General features: G+C 33.6%; 1 protein-coding gene across 1 annotated transcript in view; it reads left to right on the forward strand.

Moving 5' to 3' along the window:
* Positions 1 to 19,761, forward strand: part of LOC144977310 (RING finger protein 17-like) — a 32,747-nt gene that overhangs the window by 5,070 nt on the left and 7,916 nt on the right. Inside the window, exons 3-14 of the mRNA XM_078922379.1 lie at positions 2,129 to 2,338; positions 3,389 to 3,649; positions 4,179 to 4,274; positions 5,653 to 5,777; positions 7,092 to 7,833; positions 8,839 to 8,954; positions 9,150 to 9,317; positions 10,274 to 10,369; positions 12,491 to 12,734; positions 14,053 to 14,220; positions 16,127 to 16,243; positions 18,523 to 18,759. Coding sequence (XP_078778505.1) covers positions 2,129 to 2,338; positions 3,389 to 3,649; positions 4,179 to 4,274; positions 5,653 to 5,777; positions 7,092 to 7,833; positions 8,839 to 8,954; positions 9,150 to 9,317; positions 10,274 to 10,369; positions 12,491 to 12,734; positions 14,053 to 14,220; positions 16,127 to 16,243; positions 18,523 to 18,759 — 2,580 coding nt within the window. The remainder of the gene's footprint in view (positions 1 to 2,128; positions 2,339 to 3,388; positions 3,650 to 4,178; positions 4,275 to 5,652; positions 5,778 to 7,091; positions 7,834 to 8,838; positions 8,955 to 9,149; positions 9,318 to 10,273; positions 10,370 to 12,490; positions 12,735 to 14,052; positions 14,221 to 16,126; positions 16,244 to 18,522; positions 18,760 to 19,761) is intronic.

A 19,761-nucleotide genomic window follows, 5' to 3' on the forward strand; every position in this document is an offset into this window, starting at 1 on the left:
AGAAAACAAAAGATGTAAGGAGAATGGAAAAATAATAATGCAATAACAAAGGTAGAGATAAGAGTGAAGTGTCATTCATTAAGCACTGCTGCCTTGATGAAGTATGAAAAGATGAAAGGGAGTGTGGGCTGTCCTTAGTATGGCAGAAAATTATTCCGTATAAAGTTTGACTTTGACTTGACAATTTAGGGAGCAGGCACTGGTTTAAGATAAAGATCTGAAAAAGTGTGTATGAAATAGTGCAAGACAAAGCAGGAAAGGAAAATACAATTTTTTTTAAAAAGCATCCCAAAAAATCAGCCTGCCTCTAACAATTTAACACATCTGCAGGAGTATGAACTATTATGGCTTTATAAATTTTATTATGAAAGTTTCATCATGATGCAGCAGCAATGGCCTCTCAGGTGAATAAAATTGAGTGAAGCTAGTGACGGGTACTAAAATGATCTTGAAAGTGTTGTAGGCACCTAAAAACAAACGAGTATACTAGGTTTGCATCAGTCTGGAACCACAATTCCATTTTGATTCTTGTTATTGAAATTGAAAAAACAAAACAAAAGAAAAGCAGCAATCACAAATTTGTTTTTTTTGACATGACAACATGATATGTTATTTATTAAGATAATGATGATAGCATTTTATACATATATTAGATATTACTAGTTATATTATAATACTAATTATATAAATTTTTCCCTTAAACAATCTGACAATCTTACTTCACCAAAAAATCAAGTGCGTCTTAGTTCATGTTCGTCCGTTCACTTTAACTGCATTGAAATTAAAACTTACATACAGTGGAACCTCCCGATAACGGCATGCCACAGGCCCGATTTTTTATGTCGTTATCCGCGGAGGTGTCGTTATTTAGAGGTTTCCAAGATGGCGGACAAAGTGGGCGTGGTAAGGCCCGCGGGACCAGTTTTTATTAACCTTGACAAAACAAACAAAACATTGTAGTGTATTCCTCTTAGAGGGTTCTTGTGCGTGTGTCTGGATGAGACATTTAGGTGATCTGAACTGAGTACACTGATAGTGTGCTCCTAGAATCTACATCTGTTCCCTGTTTAAACCATTACCCTTTGTCTTACTTTTTCTTATGTCATTTCAATTGTAAATTCTTCCTTTTTACTGGCGCTGATATGACATAGATGTGTCACAAGCGCTGTAAAACCATTTAAAACAAACAAACAACAGGTAATTCGGACGCTGTGAGTTAGATACAATTCCTCATCCTCTTCCTCCTCCTCCCACAAAAACACTACTACTACTACTACTACTACTACTACTACTACTACTACTACTACTACTACTACTACTACTACTACTACTACTACTACTACTACTACTACTACTACTACTACTACTACGTTCTCATTGGTTCAAGAAGGAATAGTTTTTATTGAGTACTCATACTCGGTATTTTTAGTATCAGATATCTACGAAAACTGCCGAAAATCGCCAAAATGATGTCATTATTCGGAGGTTTTATTAAAAAATGCGTCGTTACTTGGACGTTTTTTTTACTGATCTTAAATAGAAAAAAAATAGGGACCACGGGTCAATGTCGTTATCAGGAGGTTGTCGTTATTCTGAGGTGTCGTAATCGGGAGGTTCCACTGTAGTAGGATACTGTTGAATTTATAATTGGTAGCATATATATATATATATATATATATATATATATATATATATATATATATATATATATGTGTGTGTGTGTGTGTGTGTGTGTGTAATGGATAGTTTCTTTACTGTTTTATATGGACAATGTTCGCCAATGTATTTGCATTTGGTGGATAGCAGTGTCTGCTGAATGGTTTCTCTCTCTCTCTCTCTCTCTCTCTCTCTCTCTCTCTCTCTCTCTCTCTCTCTCTCTCTCTCTCTCTCTCTCTCTCTCTCTCTCTCTCTCTCTCTCTCTTTTTTTTGTTTTTTTTTTTTCTTTTTTTTCTTTCTCTCTCTTTTAGTCAGGTGGTGCAGCACCTGCTGAGTCAAGGGTTTGGCTTTTTGACACTGTGATGTTTTATTCCTTGTTTTGATCAGGCACTTCTCTCTTCCCATTATTTCAGCAAACCTGCTCTACACAGGTTCATAAACATAGTCACTACACTTTATTTATTATTTTCAGGTCCTTCTTCTCAACACCATTGCTATGAAAGGATTAACGTATGAAGTTGATTTAATCTGTACGCCTTCAGAGGATGTACTGGATGACCAGTTCTCCTCTGTGAGAGATGTGCTTATTTTTCTTGAATTAGGAAAATTTGCCAAACCCAGTCAGCCAGCCACAAAGTCCAGTGGTAAACCTGCCAGTTACAAGACATTCAACTATTTCAAGGTACTGTCAATATCACCCCTGTTTCTGTTTTCATGAACACTAATGTTAGATCAATTGGTGCAACAACTTACAAATTAATCACATAATGACTTCAAGGTGACTGAGGTAATTTTAGTGAAAGATATTTTGTCTGTGATTTTAGAGTCAAAAATATAAGTTAATTGTTCAATCCTAACTTTTAAAAAAAGTTGGAAATGGAATTTAAATATTGTGACTCACGAGACATGGAAAAGTTTTACTTAATATGGATCTAGTTGACGGGTTTTGTGAATGATGCTCATAGACCTTCTTTGCAAAATTGATAAGATGTGTTAGCTTTTATAAAATATTTGTTGTTAAAATATTTTGAAAAAGCACTTACCTAATTATGATCACAAAGTACCATTAAAAAATTCACTCTGGTGGGCAAAGAGAACACGATTGATAATGTAACTTCCAAATAAAATTTACAGCGCCTAATTCTGTGAGTTTTTTTATGCATGCGCTTTTATCAAAAAGTTAGGTTTTTCCTTCAATTATATGTTTGATTCAAAATCTTTTTTTAAAAATGTCGTCAATTTGATAAAACTCTTTTAAATGCTGTCAATTTGATATAAAAAGGAAGAGTTACATTTTTACATATAATTTTAAAGAAAAATTCAATATAACCATAAGAAAAACTCTGGGAAATATTAAAAAAGAAAAATCTTGCAGTTTCAAAATTGAAAATATTATTTTAGTTAATATTTTTATACTATTATTGTCATTAAATTGATTAAATTTATACATATAATACTAAATGATGTTGTAATAGGTTGCTATGTGGTGTGTTTGTAATTTAATTGTAACTACATATTTTCTTTACTGAGATAAACAATCATTGGCTTATTCATTAAACAGAAAAAAGACAGTCCCTTGAATTTCATGCAGTTAGCTTTTACCCTGAAAAGACTTTTTAAAAAAGTAAAGAAAAGTAATTAAATAAAATTGAATTGTTCTAGACATGATATTTTTATTTTACTTGATATTTTAAAAATTTTAATTGTCCTATATCAATTGCTTTTTACTCAGCCTACACCATTTTCAAATGGAGACACAGCAGAAATAACAGTCTCTGAAGCATCTTCCCCATCCGATTTTTACATCATGCGTTGTGGAGAGGAAAACCTGTATTACCTGAATATGATGGAGGAAATGAAAGAGATATACCTCAATGATGTCAGGGGTCTCTATATGATGCACTGTCCACGCAAGGATGCTGTGTGTGCTGTCAGGGGGCCTGACAACAAATGGTATCGAGGGAAGATTCTTACTGACCCTAAACATTCCAAAGTAAGTTGCCTCTTTTAATGCTGTGCAAATTTTATTCTTTGTTTTTTGTTTTTTTTCTTGTTGTTGGTAAAGGTCTTAATTAATATTTAATCTATCAACACGCTGTCTCTAACTTGACTGGACTGAGACCACTTGGTTTTGCCGTAGCCTTTGGCTTGGCTCCTTCACTGAAAAAAAGTGCTCTTGGAATGTTGGAAGAATATTCTTTAATTTCCTGTTTGAAGTTGTCCTCTTTGTGTTTTATTTTTTTAAATTTTAATTTTTAAATATTTTTTTTTCGTGCCGCTTAAAGAACTCTCAATTGTCAGAGGTAAAAGGATTGTGTGTTTTTAAATTGATTTTAATCCAATTTTTCTGACTTGATATTATTTTTCCGTGGTAGGGCTGCTAATTCAACTCTTCTTGTCAGTATGACTTGTTTTTAAAAATCATGAATCATTCTACTTTACATAATGCCTTGCCTTAAATTCATATCATCAATTAAATGTTTTAAACCTCCACATTAACTCTCATGTATTTTTTATTTCAGGTGACTGTATTCTTGACTGACACGGGCTCAACCCTTGTGGTCCACTATGACAAAATAAAGAAGCTGCTCTCAGATTTTATCAAACTACCATCACAAGTAAGTGTGTAATGGGAGATTTAGATGACTCAAATTGGAATTCATCATATTTTTGTCCGACTAATGCTGGTGGAAGTGTTTGTCATACATTGTTGGTATCACTATTCTCATTTCTTAAAGAAAATATACAACCTATTCGCCCTGCCCATAATTAAAAATGGAAGTAATAGAATTGTGACTTCAAAATTTGATCGCTCACATTTATTCTGTTTTCATCATATTCCTTTCACTACTCATAAAACAATATTTTCAAGACAAGCTATGACTGCTGAATTTTTTTTCTCTCAATCGTAGGAAATAGATTTATCCAATAATGACATTAAAGTTCAAGGAGACTTAAAAACCAGACAAGAAAAATCCATATTTTATTGTTGTGATATGGAGAGTATTATTAAAATTATTGTTGACCGGTGTGATTTTGAATGTATAATGTAAACATTTGAGTGTATCCCTCTTAGTGGGATCTTGTGCTGGTGTATGGGTGAGACATAATTTAGGTGATCTCAAACTAAGTACACTGATAGTGTGCTCTTGGAATTTACATCTGTTCCCTATTTAAACCACTCCCCTTTGTCTTACTTTTTTCCTCAAGTCCTTTTTTTTTTTTTTACATCTAGAATCTTTTCACTATCCAATTTTCCTCCTTTTTACTGGCGCTGATATGAGCTAAATGTTTTGCAAGCGCCTTAAAACCCTCCTAAGAACAAAAAAAACAAACGCTCACCTTCAGATTGGTAGGTCCCGGGTTCGAGTTTTGCTCTTATGCAAAGGTGAGTCCTTTGATCAGTTAGGTACTTTACTCATGAGTGCTTGGCAACAGCGTTTTCTTTCTTGAAAAAAATTGTAATATGTCTCACAGGTGTCATGTCTCTTCCTACATGTTAAATCAGTTAAATGTTGTTGTTCACTAGAGACACCTCATAAAGCGCTTTGGTTGGGTTTAGTGGATATTACGCTTTATAAATTCTCAAGTAAAAAAAAAAAAAAGAAAATTATTCAGGGTGCTGAGCGTCTTGGTATATAAATCACTTTCTGTTAAACAGATATTTACTCTTGAAAAAGAGTCACGTTGTAAAAGTACCCATTGCCTGTTACAACTTGTCTGCCTTCATTATTGAATATGAAATTTAAGTTTTGAAGGTTATCATTTTATGGCTGTTACAGAAGTAATTATGATTTTGAAGAAGAGTTTTAGTTTTCAACTGCAAAATGAGATTCAATATTGTTAGTGTTTTAAAGTGTATGTCTGGCTCTGTATGTTCTTTTTGTTATTTGTACTACTTTATATTGATTTTATGAGTATTGTTATTGATGATATTGTTATTAAAATAATGAAAATTATTCAATACTGTGAATTGATATATTCCATCTTTGTTAGGCAATCTTTTGTAAACTGGCTGACGTTGACTATACAGACCCATATCTGGGAGACTGGAATGAGGAAGCCAAAGTTTGGTGTCGCACAGATCTCAAAGGTTCACAGGGAATTGTCAGGATTGTCAGGTGGAAATGCGTTATTTTTGTTTTTGCCTTAAGTTTGATATAAGAGGATAAGATTTTGGATATGTACGTGTTTAGGGATAATAGGATGACATGACAGAACGTTCTCTAGATTTTTCCTGATTTAAATGGGGATTTTTTTGTTCTTTTTCTGTTTCTCTGTAAGTACTCCTTGATTACCAGATTCAGCATTACAGTGAGCTTTTTGATTCAACACATTTGTGAAAACTCACTCAAAGGCACATGTACAAAAATGTGATTGTTGTGATATTATTTTATATTTTTCTCCCCGGAATTTCAGGGTTAATTGGGATGAATTCATTTAAATTTCACATTTTGGTTACTCAGAGAGGGAACTCATTCCATGATCAAATGGCAGATTGAAAGGAAGTAATCTTGATGATGGAATTGATAGTTTGCTTTTGGGCCGTCTTGTTTGCTTTTTCATTTTTTGGTTCTTCTCTGTCCAGCTCTTTCTGTACTACATCTTTTTTTAACCTGTGCTTCTTTTTGACGATAAATCTATGCAGTATGCTAGGCTTAACATTGGATAAATGATTTTATTTAAAGGTTATTTTTCAATAATATTCTTTATAAAAAAATTTCTACAAATTTAATATTTTGATATTGAACTTATTTTAAATATATTTTAAGAATAAACTTAAGACTTGGAGTTGGTGTGGGAAAACTAACTCGGGTCTGCATCAACCTCATTAGATTTTCTCAAACATAGTCTTCTTCCTTTTCTCCTTCAATAATGAGATTGAGTCTATTTCCTAATCCAAGGGAAAAAGAGTAAAATTTATGGTATTTTCCTGATAGTTTGTACTGCATCATTGAAAGTGGGAATATTACTCAGGTGCTTGATACCAGCAGTTAAGTTCTTCTATTAACAGAACGTGTTTGTAATTGTCATCATTGGATGTAGGAATATTTTTAAAAATTTATATCCTCACTGCCTAGTTTATATTTGACTTTAATTCATTTGAAATTTATCATCTACCAGTATTTCCCTGTATGTCTCTTGTTACATTCTCGACTGATCATAGGACAATATTTGTCTTGTATTAATCCTTTTAGGATGTAAATATGTGTGTTCAATACCACGAGTTAAGTGTACTGCATGCCTTCTTCTATTTTTAAATGTATGCTTTTCCATCGTCAGGAGCTTTCAAGAATTGTTAAGCGCTTATAGTGAAATGTTTATTCTGTATACAAGTACATATTAAGTAACCTTTTTACTCTTTTTTATTTTATAAACTTACAATTATTTTTCAATGATTAACATTTTTTTTCTCTTTTTTGATTTGAATACAGGTGGGGAGATCAAACTGAAGTTGTTCTGTGGATGGATTCTAGCTGTTCAGGTCCAAGTGTCAATTCTCTTCTTGTGGAGGCCCAATTAGCTACCAGCATAGGTCCAGCCTCCATGCCAAAAGTAAAGACACAAGAGCAGTCAATTTCTCCATCTCATAACAGTGCAGTCACAAAAGGGAAGAATGACAGTGGTAGTGATGCGTCCATAAATCAAGGACCTAGCGGATTGAAACATGACCAAAGAAACACTTCTAGTGGCTCACCTACCAAGTCTGTCACCAAGGCGTCTCATTCATCTCCCAGTCCATCTCCATCTAAAAGCTCATCTGTCAAACCATCATCACCATATTCAAATGCAGCTAAATCACCATCAAAATTAACGATGCCATCATCTTCACCCACTTCTAAATCCCCCTCTACTCAATCTGTGAAAAGAAGAACGGAAACCGCCTCAGCATCTAAAGCCAAACTGAGCAAAGAGCAGAAATCCAAAGACAAAAAGCGACCCAAAAGACACCGGCAATATGGCGGGTCGGATGAAGATCAGAAAGAAGACAAGATAAGTGGGAATGACTTTGCTTCTACAGCAGAGGCTCTGAGAAAACAGAAAGTTCAGGAAGGTATTCTTAAAGCCGTGGGTCAAGGGGATTCAGGAGAGGGCTCTGGTGACTCAAAGGGAGAATCTTTATATATTGAAATCATCGTTAGTTGTTTCAAGTCACCAACCGATTTTTTTATAAGGGTAAGTTATGTTGAAAAAGCACTAACCAGACAGATTATTTTATGTGTGTTTACCTAATGTTAATAATCATAATTTGTACACAAATTTGAGGTGATTGAGGCAAACAGTTGTCAAAGGTTTAGGTTAACCATATCCACTGCACTTTACAATGCTTCAGATATTCACCGAACAGGCCTTTTGGATGGAACCATATGTCTTTTTAATACATTACAATCACCTTTGAGGCATCCTTTTTATTTTCACCCTTACAATATCTGTCACTTCCTATAGCCAGGTCCCCATTTACTCCTGAGTGGAGTGAAGTATTGTGTTTAAAGTGCCTCACCCAAATATATATATATATATATCATGTCCAGGGTTTTCATGATCACTGTCACCCATCCATCCACAGCCTCTGATTAACCACTTGATAGCTGAGTTAAAACTGAAGTGTATCAGAGCTCGGATTTAAAATGGCAAAAATTCTGTTTGACACATCAAATTTTTTTTATTTTGCTTTATCTCAAAAATTATATATTAGAATAACTTAGACCTATACATATTTGGAAAGGTGAAGAGTTAAATAACAAGAATTATGAATAGAATGTGCATTGGTGCCACACATACTATGGGTGAAGGGAGTTGCTTATCATGATTGTGACATACAAAGCTGCTTTTTAAATATAGCCGACCATAAGTTCCTCTGTGGACATCTGGGATGCGTCCTTTGTTTGAAAAAAATGTCTACTTCTTCCAACTGTTAGTTAAGGAGTGGGCAGTCATGTCATCTTCTCTATCTTCTACTTTCCTAATCCTAGTTATAAAACATATATTTGATGAATTTGTGGATCCGACGAACTAGTCAAGATTCCTGCTTGATGTTATGTCACTCTAACTTTCACATATTCATCAAAACAGTGATTTGTTGATCTTTCTCTGTGAATTTGAGTATTTTGAATGCATGTTGGACTTTTTTCATAATTTTAATTTTCTGGCCTTCTAACTAAATAGTGAAAAATATTTCAGATTCAAGAACAAGAAAGGGCTTTGTTGGATTTAATGCAGGAGTTAAACCAGGAGTACAAAAGTTCAGATGTTGTTGTAGACCAGAAATGGAATGCAGATGACTTCTGTGTTGTCAGGTAAAGTATGTAATTTTTTAGAAGATCCATATGTGTGGCCACCTTTCACTTTATTATTGCGTCAGAAAAATCATCATCATCGTCATTATTATGCATGTTGAATTTGCTAAAGATTGAAATCTTGAAATTAATTTGTCCCATCAATGCAATGAGTTTTTACATATCCTCATATAACATTTTTTTCTTCTCTCTCAGATCTCCGGTTGATAAGAAATGGTACAGGGGGAAGATCAATTCTGTTTCATCTGCATCTAATGTGGAAGTAGAACTCTTGGACTATGGGGATACTTTCCACATCTCTGAAGATGAACTTCGTTCTTTAAATCGTGATCTTGGCACCAGACTGAGGCGTGCTGCTGTCAGGTGATTGATTAGAACAAATTTGAATTTAGAAAATATATATTATATTTTTGAATAATGATATTTTGTTTTGTCAGGTTTTTGATGAAAATCATTTAAATCGATTTCTATGAAAGTTATATATATAGTCAACAAGATTTTCTGTTTATCAAAAATGATTCATGCTTTTTCATTTCATTCCTTTGTAACAGCATGTAGATACTCTTTTATCTGTAATTTTTTTGTCAAACACCTATAAGACTAGAAATTTAAGTGCTCTTCAACTTAAGTCTCTTTGATTTTGAAATACCAATGTTGATAGAATTAAGGCTAGGTCTCATTGTTGTTTCTGCTGTGTTACTTGTTGTCAAATCTAAGTGTTATCTTACTGTGTCAGAATGGTTGATATGTTCGGTTTCCAATTTGCTTTGTAGAAATCAATACAGACAAATGTTTTTTGGGGGGATGGATTTAACTTGTTTTATCCAAAAACAACTTAAAAAAAAATGATTACACAGCAATGTGAGTGAAGATAATTTGACAATTTTTCTCAAAACCTGAAATACTATACGGGTAATTTTCTTTTACTAGTGGAGACACTCATCTATTTTACTTTTTATACTACTGTAATGTGGAATTTCACATAGATCAAGACGGATCGGGCCATCAACAATCAGCCTTGTAGCGGGGTGGCCAGGTGGCTATTGACAACATCAAATTAATGACCCCATCGTTATGCCCTAGCAGAATTTCTAAATAATCATTTGAGTCAATGGGTGATAGAATTATCCTTGTCTTTAAAATGTTTTACAAGTTACTCGTATATCAATCTGTTAAAGATAGTTTTATAATTTTTAGATTTTCCAGTAATTCTGTGCTTGTTGGCAAAAATTTAACATGGGCTATAAAGAACAATTTTAACCCCCGAGATTATTTTTAGTGCATAGTGTATCATTCCTATTTCTTTCTTTGTTGATTAGATGCCATTTATCCAACTTAATACCGACTGGCTCAAGTGATAGAAACAAATGGTCAAAAACTGCCACAGAATTCATGGAGAGTGTCATCAAGAACAAGTAAGGCTTTCTGAAATAGTTTTGTGAATAATTTTGAATAAATAATCTGTGGTCTTTTGGTATGACACTTGCCTTCAGACTGTAGGTCTGCGGTTCAAGTCTCACTCTTGGCAAAAAAACAACCTTTCCTCTCATTCTCTCACCGCAATAAAGTGTAAAATCATTACTTGGCTGTTAAGTGTTGTCTCTGTCTTGAAATATCGCTTTACTGATGTCATGTGTCTTCAAACATATTAAGTGTTGCTGTTGGCTTTGGACTCCTTTGAAAAAGGGGTAAACTGCTTTGAATACATTTAGTGATTATTGCACTTTATAAAGCTTAAATAAATAAAAGAAAATATTCTGCAATACCTCTTTTTTTTTTGGTCGTTTTTCTTTTCTTTTCTTCTTTTTGGAACAACAACAACATCAAATAATCATGATCTGATATTTGCTAATTTAAACATTTTCACTTTTAATCGGCCCTATTTCTAATTCGATTAATTTTTGAGAACTCTCCAAACCATTTGTCAATTACCAATTCAGTTATTAACAGCTGTGATAGAAAAACAGTTGATTTTCTGAAATAAATGCACTTTTATTTATCTGTGTATATATTTTCCAAGTTACTATCATTTATATATATATATATATATATATATATATATATATATATATATATATATATATAATATATATATATATATATATATATATATATATATATATATATATATATATATATATATATATATATATATACATACATGCAAAAAAAACCAAAACATAATAGATTACAATGCTATTTCAGTACAAAGTCAAAACCAAAAATATTTGAAAATTTACAAGCAACAAGAACAAAACCTTAAGTTAATTCTTGCCAAGTTGAATAAAATATGCTTTATTGATTAGGAAGCTGTGCTGGTTATACCAAACTCATATAAAAATCATGATATCGAAAGTTTCCATATTTGTTTTAACAGTGCAGTGTTACAAGTGAAGTAGGTTGCCGTGTCTAATTGAAAAACAAATGACTGATCGGGACAAAGAGTGGATTGAGGTTTTTGCTCATATTAAAATCATGATATCGAAAGTTTCCATATTTGTTTTAACAGTGCAGTGTTACAAGTGAAGTAGGTCGCTGTGTCGAATTGAAAAACAAATGACTGATCGGGACAAAGAGTGGATTAAGGTTTTTGCTCATATAAAAATCATGATATCGAAAGTTTCCATATTTGTTTTAACAGTGCAGTGTTACAAGTGAAGTAGGTTGCTGTGTCTAATTGAAAAACAAATGACTGATCGGGACAAAGAGTGGATTAAGGTTTTTGCTCATATTAAAATCATGACATCGAAAGTTTCCATATTTGTTTTAACAGTGCAGTGTTACAAGTGAAGTAGGTTGCTGTGTCTAATTGAAAAACAAATGACTGATCGGGACAAAGACTGGATTAAGGTTTTTGCTTCTACAAATTCTACATAATTTTCATTCCGAGCAGTAATCATATTAGATTTATTTCCAAAGATGAATAGCCTCCAATGTACCCTGAGAAACCAAAAAGTGTGTTAGAATCAGAGCATTCCGATATCCGTTGCTCATGGGAGGTTATGACTTATAATGTAGATAACATTTGCTCACTCAGCTCCAGTGTGCTATATTGCAGGGTGTGCTGGAATTCTGCCAGTAGATCCAGGGAGTACAGTATTACAATATGACCAAACTGATTTTCACTACATCAATTCCAAAGCATTTTAAAGTGATATTTATATATTAGATGTTTGAATCAATAGGTTTTGATTGATATAGATCTGTTTCTCTAAAATCAGAATACTAGACAAAAACCGATTTTTGGTTTGAGTTATGCTCAACTCTGAAAAAGCAGATTAAAATTTTTTTTCCCAGAGAACTTGTCCTTTAAATATTGGTTAAAATGACCTTTGTCTTGTCTATAACTCTCAAATTAGGGACTTCTTAGAAATGCGTTAATAGACGTGTTGATCATTTGACTGATTGTATCATAATAAGTATCAATCATTCATCATAGAACTTGGCCCTTATGCTTGCTTTACTTTTAATATATCCATATGAACAACTATTGATTGATTATTGTGATTTCATTTACAATAACTTCCTTTCCTTAGAAAACTGTATATAAAGACAGAGGGTGACCCCTGTGAATCTGGATTACCCATTGACATTATTATTGAGGAAGAAATACCAGAGACAGCATTTGACCCAGTGACTTATTCCTACCATTCTCTGAAAGAGAAAATGGTGGATCAAGGTTTAGCCATGTTTGACAAACCTAAGAAAAGGACTACGGTGTCAACATCCTCCTCCAAGAGTGACCAAGAAATTCCTACAGAGAAGGAGAGTAGTAGCCAGGTAATTATGTGTGTGTGTGTGTGTGTTTGTGAGCAAGCTACGTGTAATGACCAGAAAATATAAAGTATACCATTCGATCCTAAACGTAAATTGCAGTTTAATATTTTTTTTTTTTTGGTTGTTTTTTTTTCTTTTTAAAAAAAATTATGTAGCTGAAGGCACCATTTTAGATTTAAATAGTTAAGATCATTGCTAATAACAGCGAATTGTTACATCAAGAGTATAACGTGCAATTTCTGCCTCAGTTGCTTCAGAAACATAGCGGTCGGATATATTGGGCACAAGTTCATGGAGCAATGAAAACTCTACTCTTTAGGATACTGGATGGCAATTTCACTTTCAAAAATCAAATTTTGGAAGACTCACCTGGTTGCTCTTACTTTTTTGTTGTCAATGCTGTGATTTTTGTTGTTATTGTTGAAATTAAAGAGATCCTGAAACCTGTTTTCGATATATATGAGGTGGGCTTGGATTTTTTCTTCTTTACTTACTGGTAATTGATAATCCAGAAATTCTTAATTCCAGATCTAATTTTGAAGCAAATTTTAACATATATTACTTGTAACTTTTAATCTTGAAACCAACATTACCAGCCGACAGTGATCCAATACATAAAGACAGGGCTGTATTTGTGTATTTGGGTATGGATTCCATTATCTATAGAATTCTGTTGTCTGAACACAAATGGCCAGAAGCAGGGGTGTCTGGAGTACAGAAATTTTCTCAAATTTTTAATTTTCCCGTTTTAAAAAAATCAAGTATCAACATAACAGTGCTCCACATTTTATGCTTTTTGGCGATATTCCAGCATCTCAGACATTTTTCTCGTCATATCAGATGTTCATGTATGTCGGGGAAATAATTTTTTTTTTTGTTTGTTTTGTTTTAGTCTCTGAGTTTGTTTTAATATTTCATGAAGGAGAAAAAATCAATGCCATCATGTCTTTTGTCAAAATTTGACACCTGTGTTCAATTGCATGAATTCTTTGGACTCTCCCAGTTTTATGACCTTAGTCCAGACAGGCTGTCGCCAAGTGTCAAAAGTGACACAAGGCGATTTTGATTTTTAAGACTTTTTTGACTTTTGTCTGTTAAGAGCACTGACCTCAAGAGATTCTACCAAACTAATTTGGGTTTGTTTGAGTATTTTTAAAAAAAATTATTTTTCTTATATTATTTTTTTGTTTGTTATTTTTATTTAATGCCTGTGGAGAAACTGATATTCTTTTGTTTAAATTTATGTTGATAGTAAATGTTTTATATGTGTTTCATTATAATCCCTCTTAATTCTCTTTAAAAAAATATTTATTAACTTCAGGTTTCACCAAGTGAGATAGAGCTCCCTGCTTATGACATCCCTGATCTAAATGCAAAGATCGAAATCATTCCTACTTATGTTGACTTAAGTGGTGTCATCTATGCTCAAAGAGTTGACTGGGATGCCAAGATAGGTCACCTCAGTGAGGAACTGCAGAGAGTATATCAGGTGTGGTATGCAGATGTATGGACAATGGGTGTTTATGAAAAATAACCAGAGAAAAATCGATATGGACACCTGCCGCCTTAAGGAAAAAGACCATTTGTTTACTTGTAATATGTGGTCACTTACTGTCTTTTTCCTTAAGACGGCAGACATGGACTACAGGGACAGTAAGAAATTAGAATGTGTTTTAATCTTTCTCTCCCATTGAAGTCCTTATTGTTTCATCAAACTCCCATAGTGGGCAGGGGGGTACATACTGTGTCTTCTATCCCCTTATATCTGTTTTCCAACATGCTTTCTGTCTTTGTCTTGGTTTTGTCCTGGCCCTGGCCGGAGTCCTAGCTGGGAGGGAAAGAGTCAAATGCATAGTTATTGTTTTGGGAGATTATATTTTTTACCTTGTAAATCATCTCTCTGTTATGTATTATTATATTTGTTATTTTGAATTTATAATGTAAGCATTTGAGTGTATTCCTCTTTGTTGGATTTTGTGCTTGTGTCCGGATGCGACTTATAGGTGGTCTCAAACTAAGTACTTTGATTGTGCTCTACATCTACATCTGATCCCTATTTGTTCCCAGTTCCCCTATGTCTTACTTTTTCTTGGGTGCTTTATTTGTAATTCTAGAACTTTTTACTATCCCATTTTCTTCCTTTTTACTGTCCCGTGGAATTATGCCATTTTTTGGGAAAAATTATGCCAAAAAAAAGGTAAATTATGCCATGAATTATGCCATAAAATCGACATTATGCCATAAATTATGCCAAAAATCCGACATTTATGCATGTTCTTGCGTGCTTTTGTAACCCCCAAAACCTAATTTTCACAATAAATATGAATTCTTATAGGTTTAAAAGCTACATTAAGTTGTTTCGTTTCATTAAAGACAACTAAAAAGCAGAAATATATACCAGACTACTTGACAATGTAGAAAGAAGTAGGTACACTATTTTAAAGAACATTGATTTTAAAACCTTAGCATGCTAAACCAACCTCTGTGGCAGAGTAGCATGTTAAGAATGGGTTAATTAAAAAAATAGTCACCTAAAATAGCTAACGCTTACATGGTCAAATGATTAGGGAAAAAAACAAAACAAGCCAAGATACACATGAATGACAATGATAAATAAAAAGAAACGAAATTCCAACAACAATATTTTATTCTTTACTGTAGTAATAATAACAATAGTTGTAATAGTAGTAGTGGTAGAGGTAATGGTAGGAGTAGTAGTGGTCGTAGCAGTGGTATTAGTCATTGTAGTAGTAGTAGTAGTAGTAGTAGTAGTTGTAGTAGTATTAGTAGTTGTAATATTAGTAGTAGTAGTAATAGTAGAAGTAGTAGTAGTAGTAGTAGTGATAGCAGTAGTAGAGATAGTAGTAGTAGTAGTAGTAGTAGTAGTAGTAGTAGTAGTAGTAGTAGTAGTGGTGGTGTAGTAGTTGTACTAGTAGTAATAGTAGTACTAGTTGTTGTGGTAATGTAATAGTAGTAGTAGGAGGAGGAGGAGCAGTAGTAGTAGTAGTAGTTATTGTTGTAGTGGGAATAGTAGTAGGAGGAGGAGTAGTAGTAGTTGTAGTGGGAATTATTTAGCTTTTTGCTGACGGTTGCGGAGTTGGATGCGGAAGGCCAAAGGAGGCGGCCGCATTTTCCTGGAGGGACAGTTTTTACTGGTGCTGATATAATCTAAATGTGTTGCAAGCGCTGTAAAACCCTTAAAAACAAACAAACAAACAAACAAACAAGTTTCATCAAATGGTTATTGTGAAATGTCCTTACAAAACGAAAAATTGTTTATATAAAATCCCATTTATTATTGGTCGTCACCATCATCATCATCGTCTTTGTTGTTGTTGCATAGCCGTTGTCATCATCATCATCACCATTATTATCATTATCATTTTCATTCACAGGACAGTCCAGCATGCGGTAGACAGTGGTCAGTTGGTGATGTATGTGTGGCCTTCTTTGCAGATGATGGCCTATGGTACAGAGGCTTGGTTGAAGAAACAGCTGGACATAAATTTAAGGTAAGGAATGTTTACCCTGGAGACGGGACTTGAAATTTAAATTTAGGGTGTAAAAGCATTTTTTTTTTTTCAACTCACACCATATTTGCAACAAAATAAATGTTAAGATCATATTTACGTGGAATTTACTGTTGCAGCTTACTCTAATTTAATTATAGCTTGTTTTAAGGCTTGTGCAGTCTTGACAGCCAGTATTAATTAACATTGCAAATTCGATAACAAATTTTGTTTAAAATTTAAAAAATACGAGACAATTAACAAGATTTCACTAAATTGAGCAAAAATGTGATGTCAGGCATTGTTTTCTTGTATTTTGACACATTTGAGGGGAGACAATTAATGCATTTTAAAGCTGTCTTTTGCTGTGAAATAAAATCCATACTCTCCTGATCCATTTCCTAAGATGTGGCGATTGAAATTACCTATCACTGTCTGTATCTTGAAATGAAAATACAAACTTTTAGACGGCAGTATTAAAAAGATACGCACTGTTCTTATGTAAAATAAGAAAAAAATATCAAAGTCACAAGATGCTTGGCCTAGTCTGCATGATCATTCCGCAATTGTCTCAATAATTAGAATGATGTCTCTGAAGGTTGTTTAAAGAGTTTTACATTGTTGTCAGTTTACCAATTTCAGCATATTAATATTTCTTTTTCTTTTAACAGCGTTTTTTTTTTCTTATTGTAGAGGAAGGAATAAACTTCTCATATTCTTTTTTTCTGACACCACACAAATTTCTTCTTATTATGTTAGTAAAGAGTTCTGTTTGGCAAGGTTAAATTTTATGCTAGAAAGATTTCTAAAGAATTGTCCTATCTCACCTATACATTTACAGATATATTTAGGTTTAAGGGGGGAACGACACTAAAGGGTCATTTTTTTTATTTGATGAAATATCCTAAACTTCTATGCACAGTCATAATGTATCTGTTTAGGAAGGATGATTGCATATATTTTTTTTGAAAAAAGTTTCCCATTGCTATGGAAACGACGACATGTTGGAAAAATAAACAACAAATCTTAAAAAGTCAAAGGCTTTTTTGTTTATCAACTGATTGTCATAATATTTTGGCCAGAGGTAGAAAAAAGGAAAATAAAGAGGCTCTAGAAGCCCGATTTTTAATGTTTTAATTAGAAACTTTAAAAATTAAGTTCAAATTTATTACTCGATTATTCCCCTTGAAAAAAGTTACATAATTTCAAATTACTCATAAATTTATTTTTTTTTTTTCAAAAATCCGGCTCCCAGAGGACCTGCGTAATTGTATGACACTCATTTGTAGAAAGTTTGAAGAAGATTGGTTGAAAACTGAGGGAGGAGAAAAACGCATTTAAAAGTCAAAGTAAACGAGTTTAAGGAAAAACTCTCCTCTCGCTCTCTGATTGGATTGTGACCACATGAGATAATTAAGAACAAAGTGATTGGTTGTTGAAGATAGAGGAGAGTTTTTACTTTTCATTGATATGTTTTTGCCTTTACTTAGCTATAAAGACTATTTGATATTCTTTCATGAAATCAGTCCACTGAAAGTAAAAATGGGCAGGATTCAACCATACTATGGGTCACAAAATACGTTATTTTGAGTAGAAAAAAAACTGAAGATGTTCTCATGCAATTTTTTATGCAGACAAATGGTCACATGACAACATCCCACCAAAATCTTATTTTAACAAACTGGGTAAAAATTCATCATTTTTAATGACGCTCCCCCCTTAATAGGTTCATAACGATTTTTGGAGTTCAAATTTAGATTTTTTCCACCAGATTCAGATTCCTTAACCAAAATCTTAGAAAGAAGCTGTGTTATTGTTCTTTTAACTCAGAGAAGGCCAGTGACCAAATTTAACTTTATTATTATTATAGTTTTTTTAAAGCAATTTAAAGGGACAATTCATAGGATTAAGGATGGGTGTAGTGCATTATCTATTGATACTGATTTTTTTCTTAAAAATAGGATGAAAAAAAAAAGATCTTTGTTAGGTTGCCTCATAAAGAAATGCACCGTTTAAATTTATCTCCACCATGAACCAATAACATATGGGAAATATTATTAAGAACTTTAAAACAATGCTCTGTGTGAACTAATTGATTCTTTTAAATGTACAAGGATGAATAGAATTGTTAAATGGATTTTGAAACAGTGGCGAAAAAAATAAAATTTGAGCTTCTCAATCAAACAAAAAGATAATAAATCGTTTAAAATTTTAGCATTTATGTTTTGCTTTAGTCTTGTATAACAATTGATATTTAAAATCCTTTCTCTGTGCTTATCCAGGTCTTCTATGTGGACTTTGGCAATAGTGCCTGGGTTGGTTCTGATCAGCTCAGAGAGATCCTCGACCCGTTCACCAAATGCCATGTCCAAGTGTATCACTGTGTGATGGAGGATCTGATTCCCAACACTGTTGATGGAGTGTGGCCCGTTGCTTTACTGGATGTCATTCATGAGATGGTGGTTAACTGTCAGTGTACTATGACCTACACAGGGATGAAGGACAACGGACATTTGAAGGTATGCTTTATTGTTTCTTGTTCCAGATATTGTAGGCAGTTTAGCGAGAGCGCGGGCCGCTGGCTGAATTGGCGATACAGTCACCATTGAATTTTTGTGACCGGCCGTGGAAGCGACCCGCGGGAGTGGTCGGAAGCAAATGCAATTTTTGTTTCGTTTTTCGGGTCGTACCACCACTTTAGATCCATCTTTTTGAAGAGGAGAAGCTAAACTACGAAACAGTCTTTTTCTGAAGTCGATCGGATCACTATAACCCGAGTTATTTTCTTTTGAAATCAATGTAAATTTTAAAGCTTAAGAACATAAAAACCCGTTGGGTGACAGTATTTAAACTTCGGAGACATAAAATTCAACTATTATATATTTGAATGACACAAGATATGTAAGAATCAAACTTGACGCACGACTTGTTTAACTCTCCGCAAAAAAACACGATTTTAGACTTACCGCTCAACTGAGCCGGCAATCAGTGGCTGTGACGTCATGCTGTAGCTGACCTTTGGACCCACGGTCGCTGTCGAATAAACACCACGCTCTACCTCCTTTATTGGCTTATTATTGATATTAACATTTTGTTTTCATAATGTTTTTTTTCATGTAAGAGCATTTTATTCTTTTATTGTCATTCAAATTTGTTTATTGAAGTAAAAGTACGAAAAAAAAATAATGGTTGCTATGGGAGTCGAACTTCCGGCATCTTTGTTTACGATCCAAACTAGTTTGTGTGGCCCCCACGGTAAATATTGAATAAATATCTGTACACGAGTCCTAACAGTGAAGAGCTGAGCCAAGACCCCCCCCCCCCCCCCCTCCCCCTTACACACACACACACACACACACACACACACACACACACACACACACACACACACCCTCCCATCATCTCCTTTGGTTTATTTGTTTTCAAATGTTTAAAGGATGCCAAGAAGATTGCTGCTATTGCTGAGTCTCAAGGTCAAACTCTCTCGGACTCAGTAGTAGTTCATAAGTCATGTCTATTCA

This window comes from Berghia stephanieae, chromosome 7 (assembly GCF_034508935.2).
Source record: "Berghia stephanieae isolate SIO BIC M18660-M18661 chromosome 7, UCSD_Bste_1.3, whole genome shotgun sequence".
NCBI classification, from domain to species: domain Eukaryota; kingdom Metazoa; phylum Mollusca; class Gastropoda; order Nudibranchia; family Aeolidiidae; genus Berghia; species Berghia stephanieae.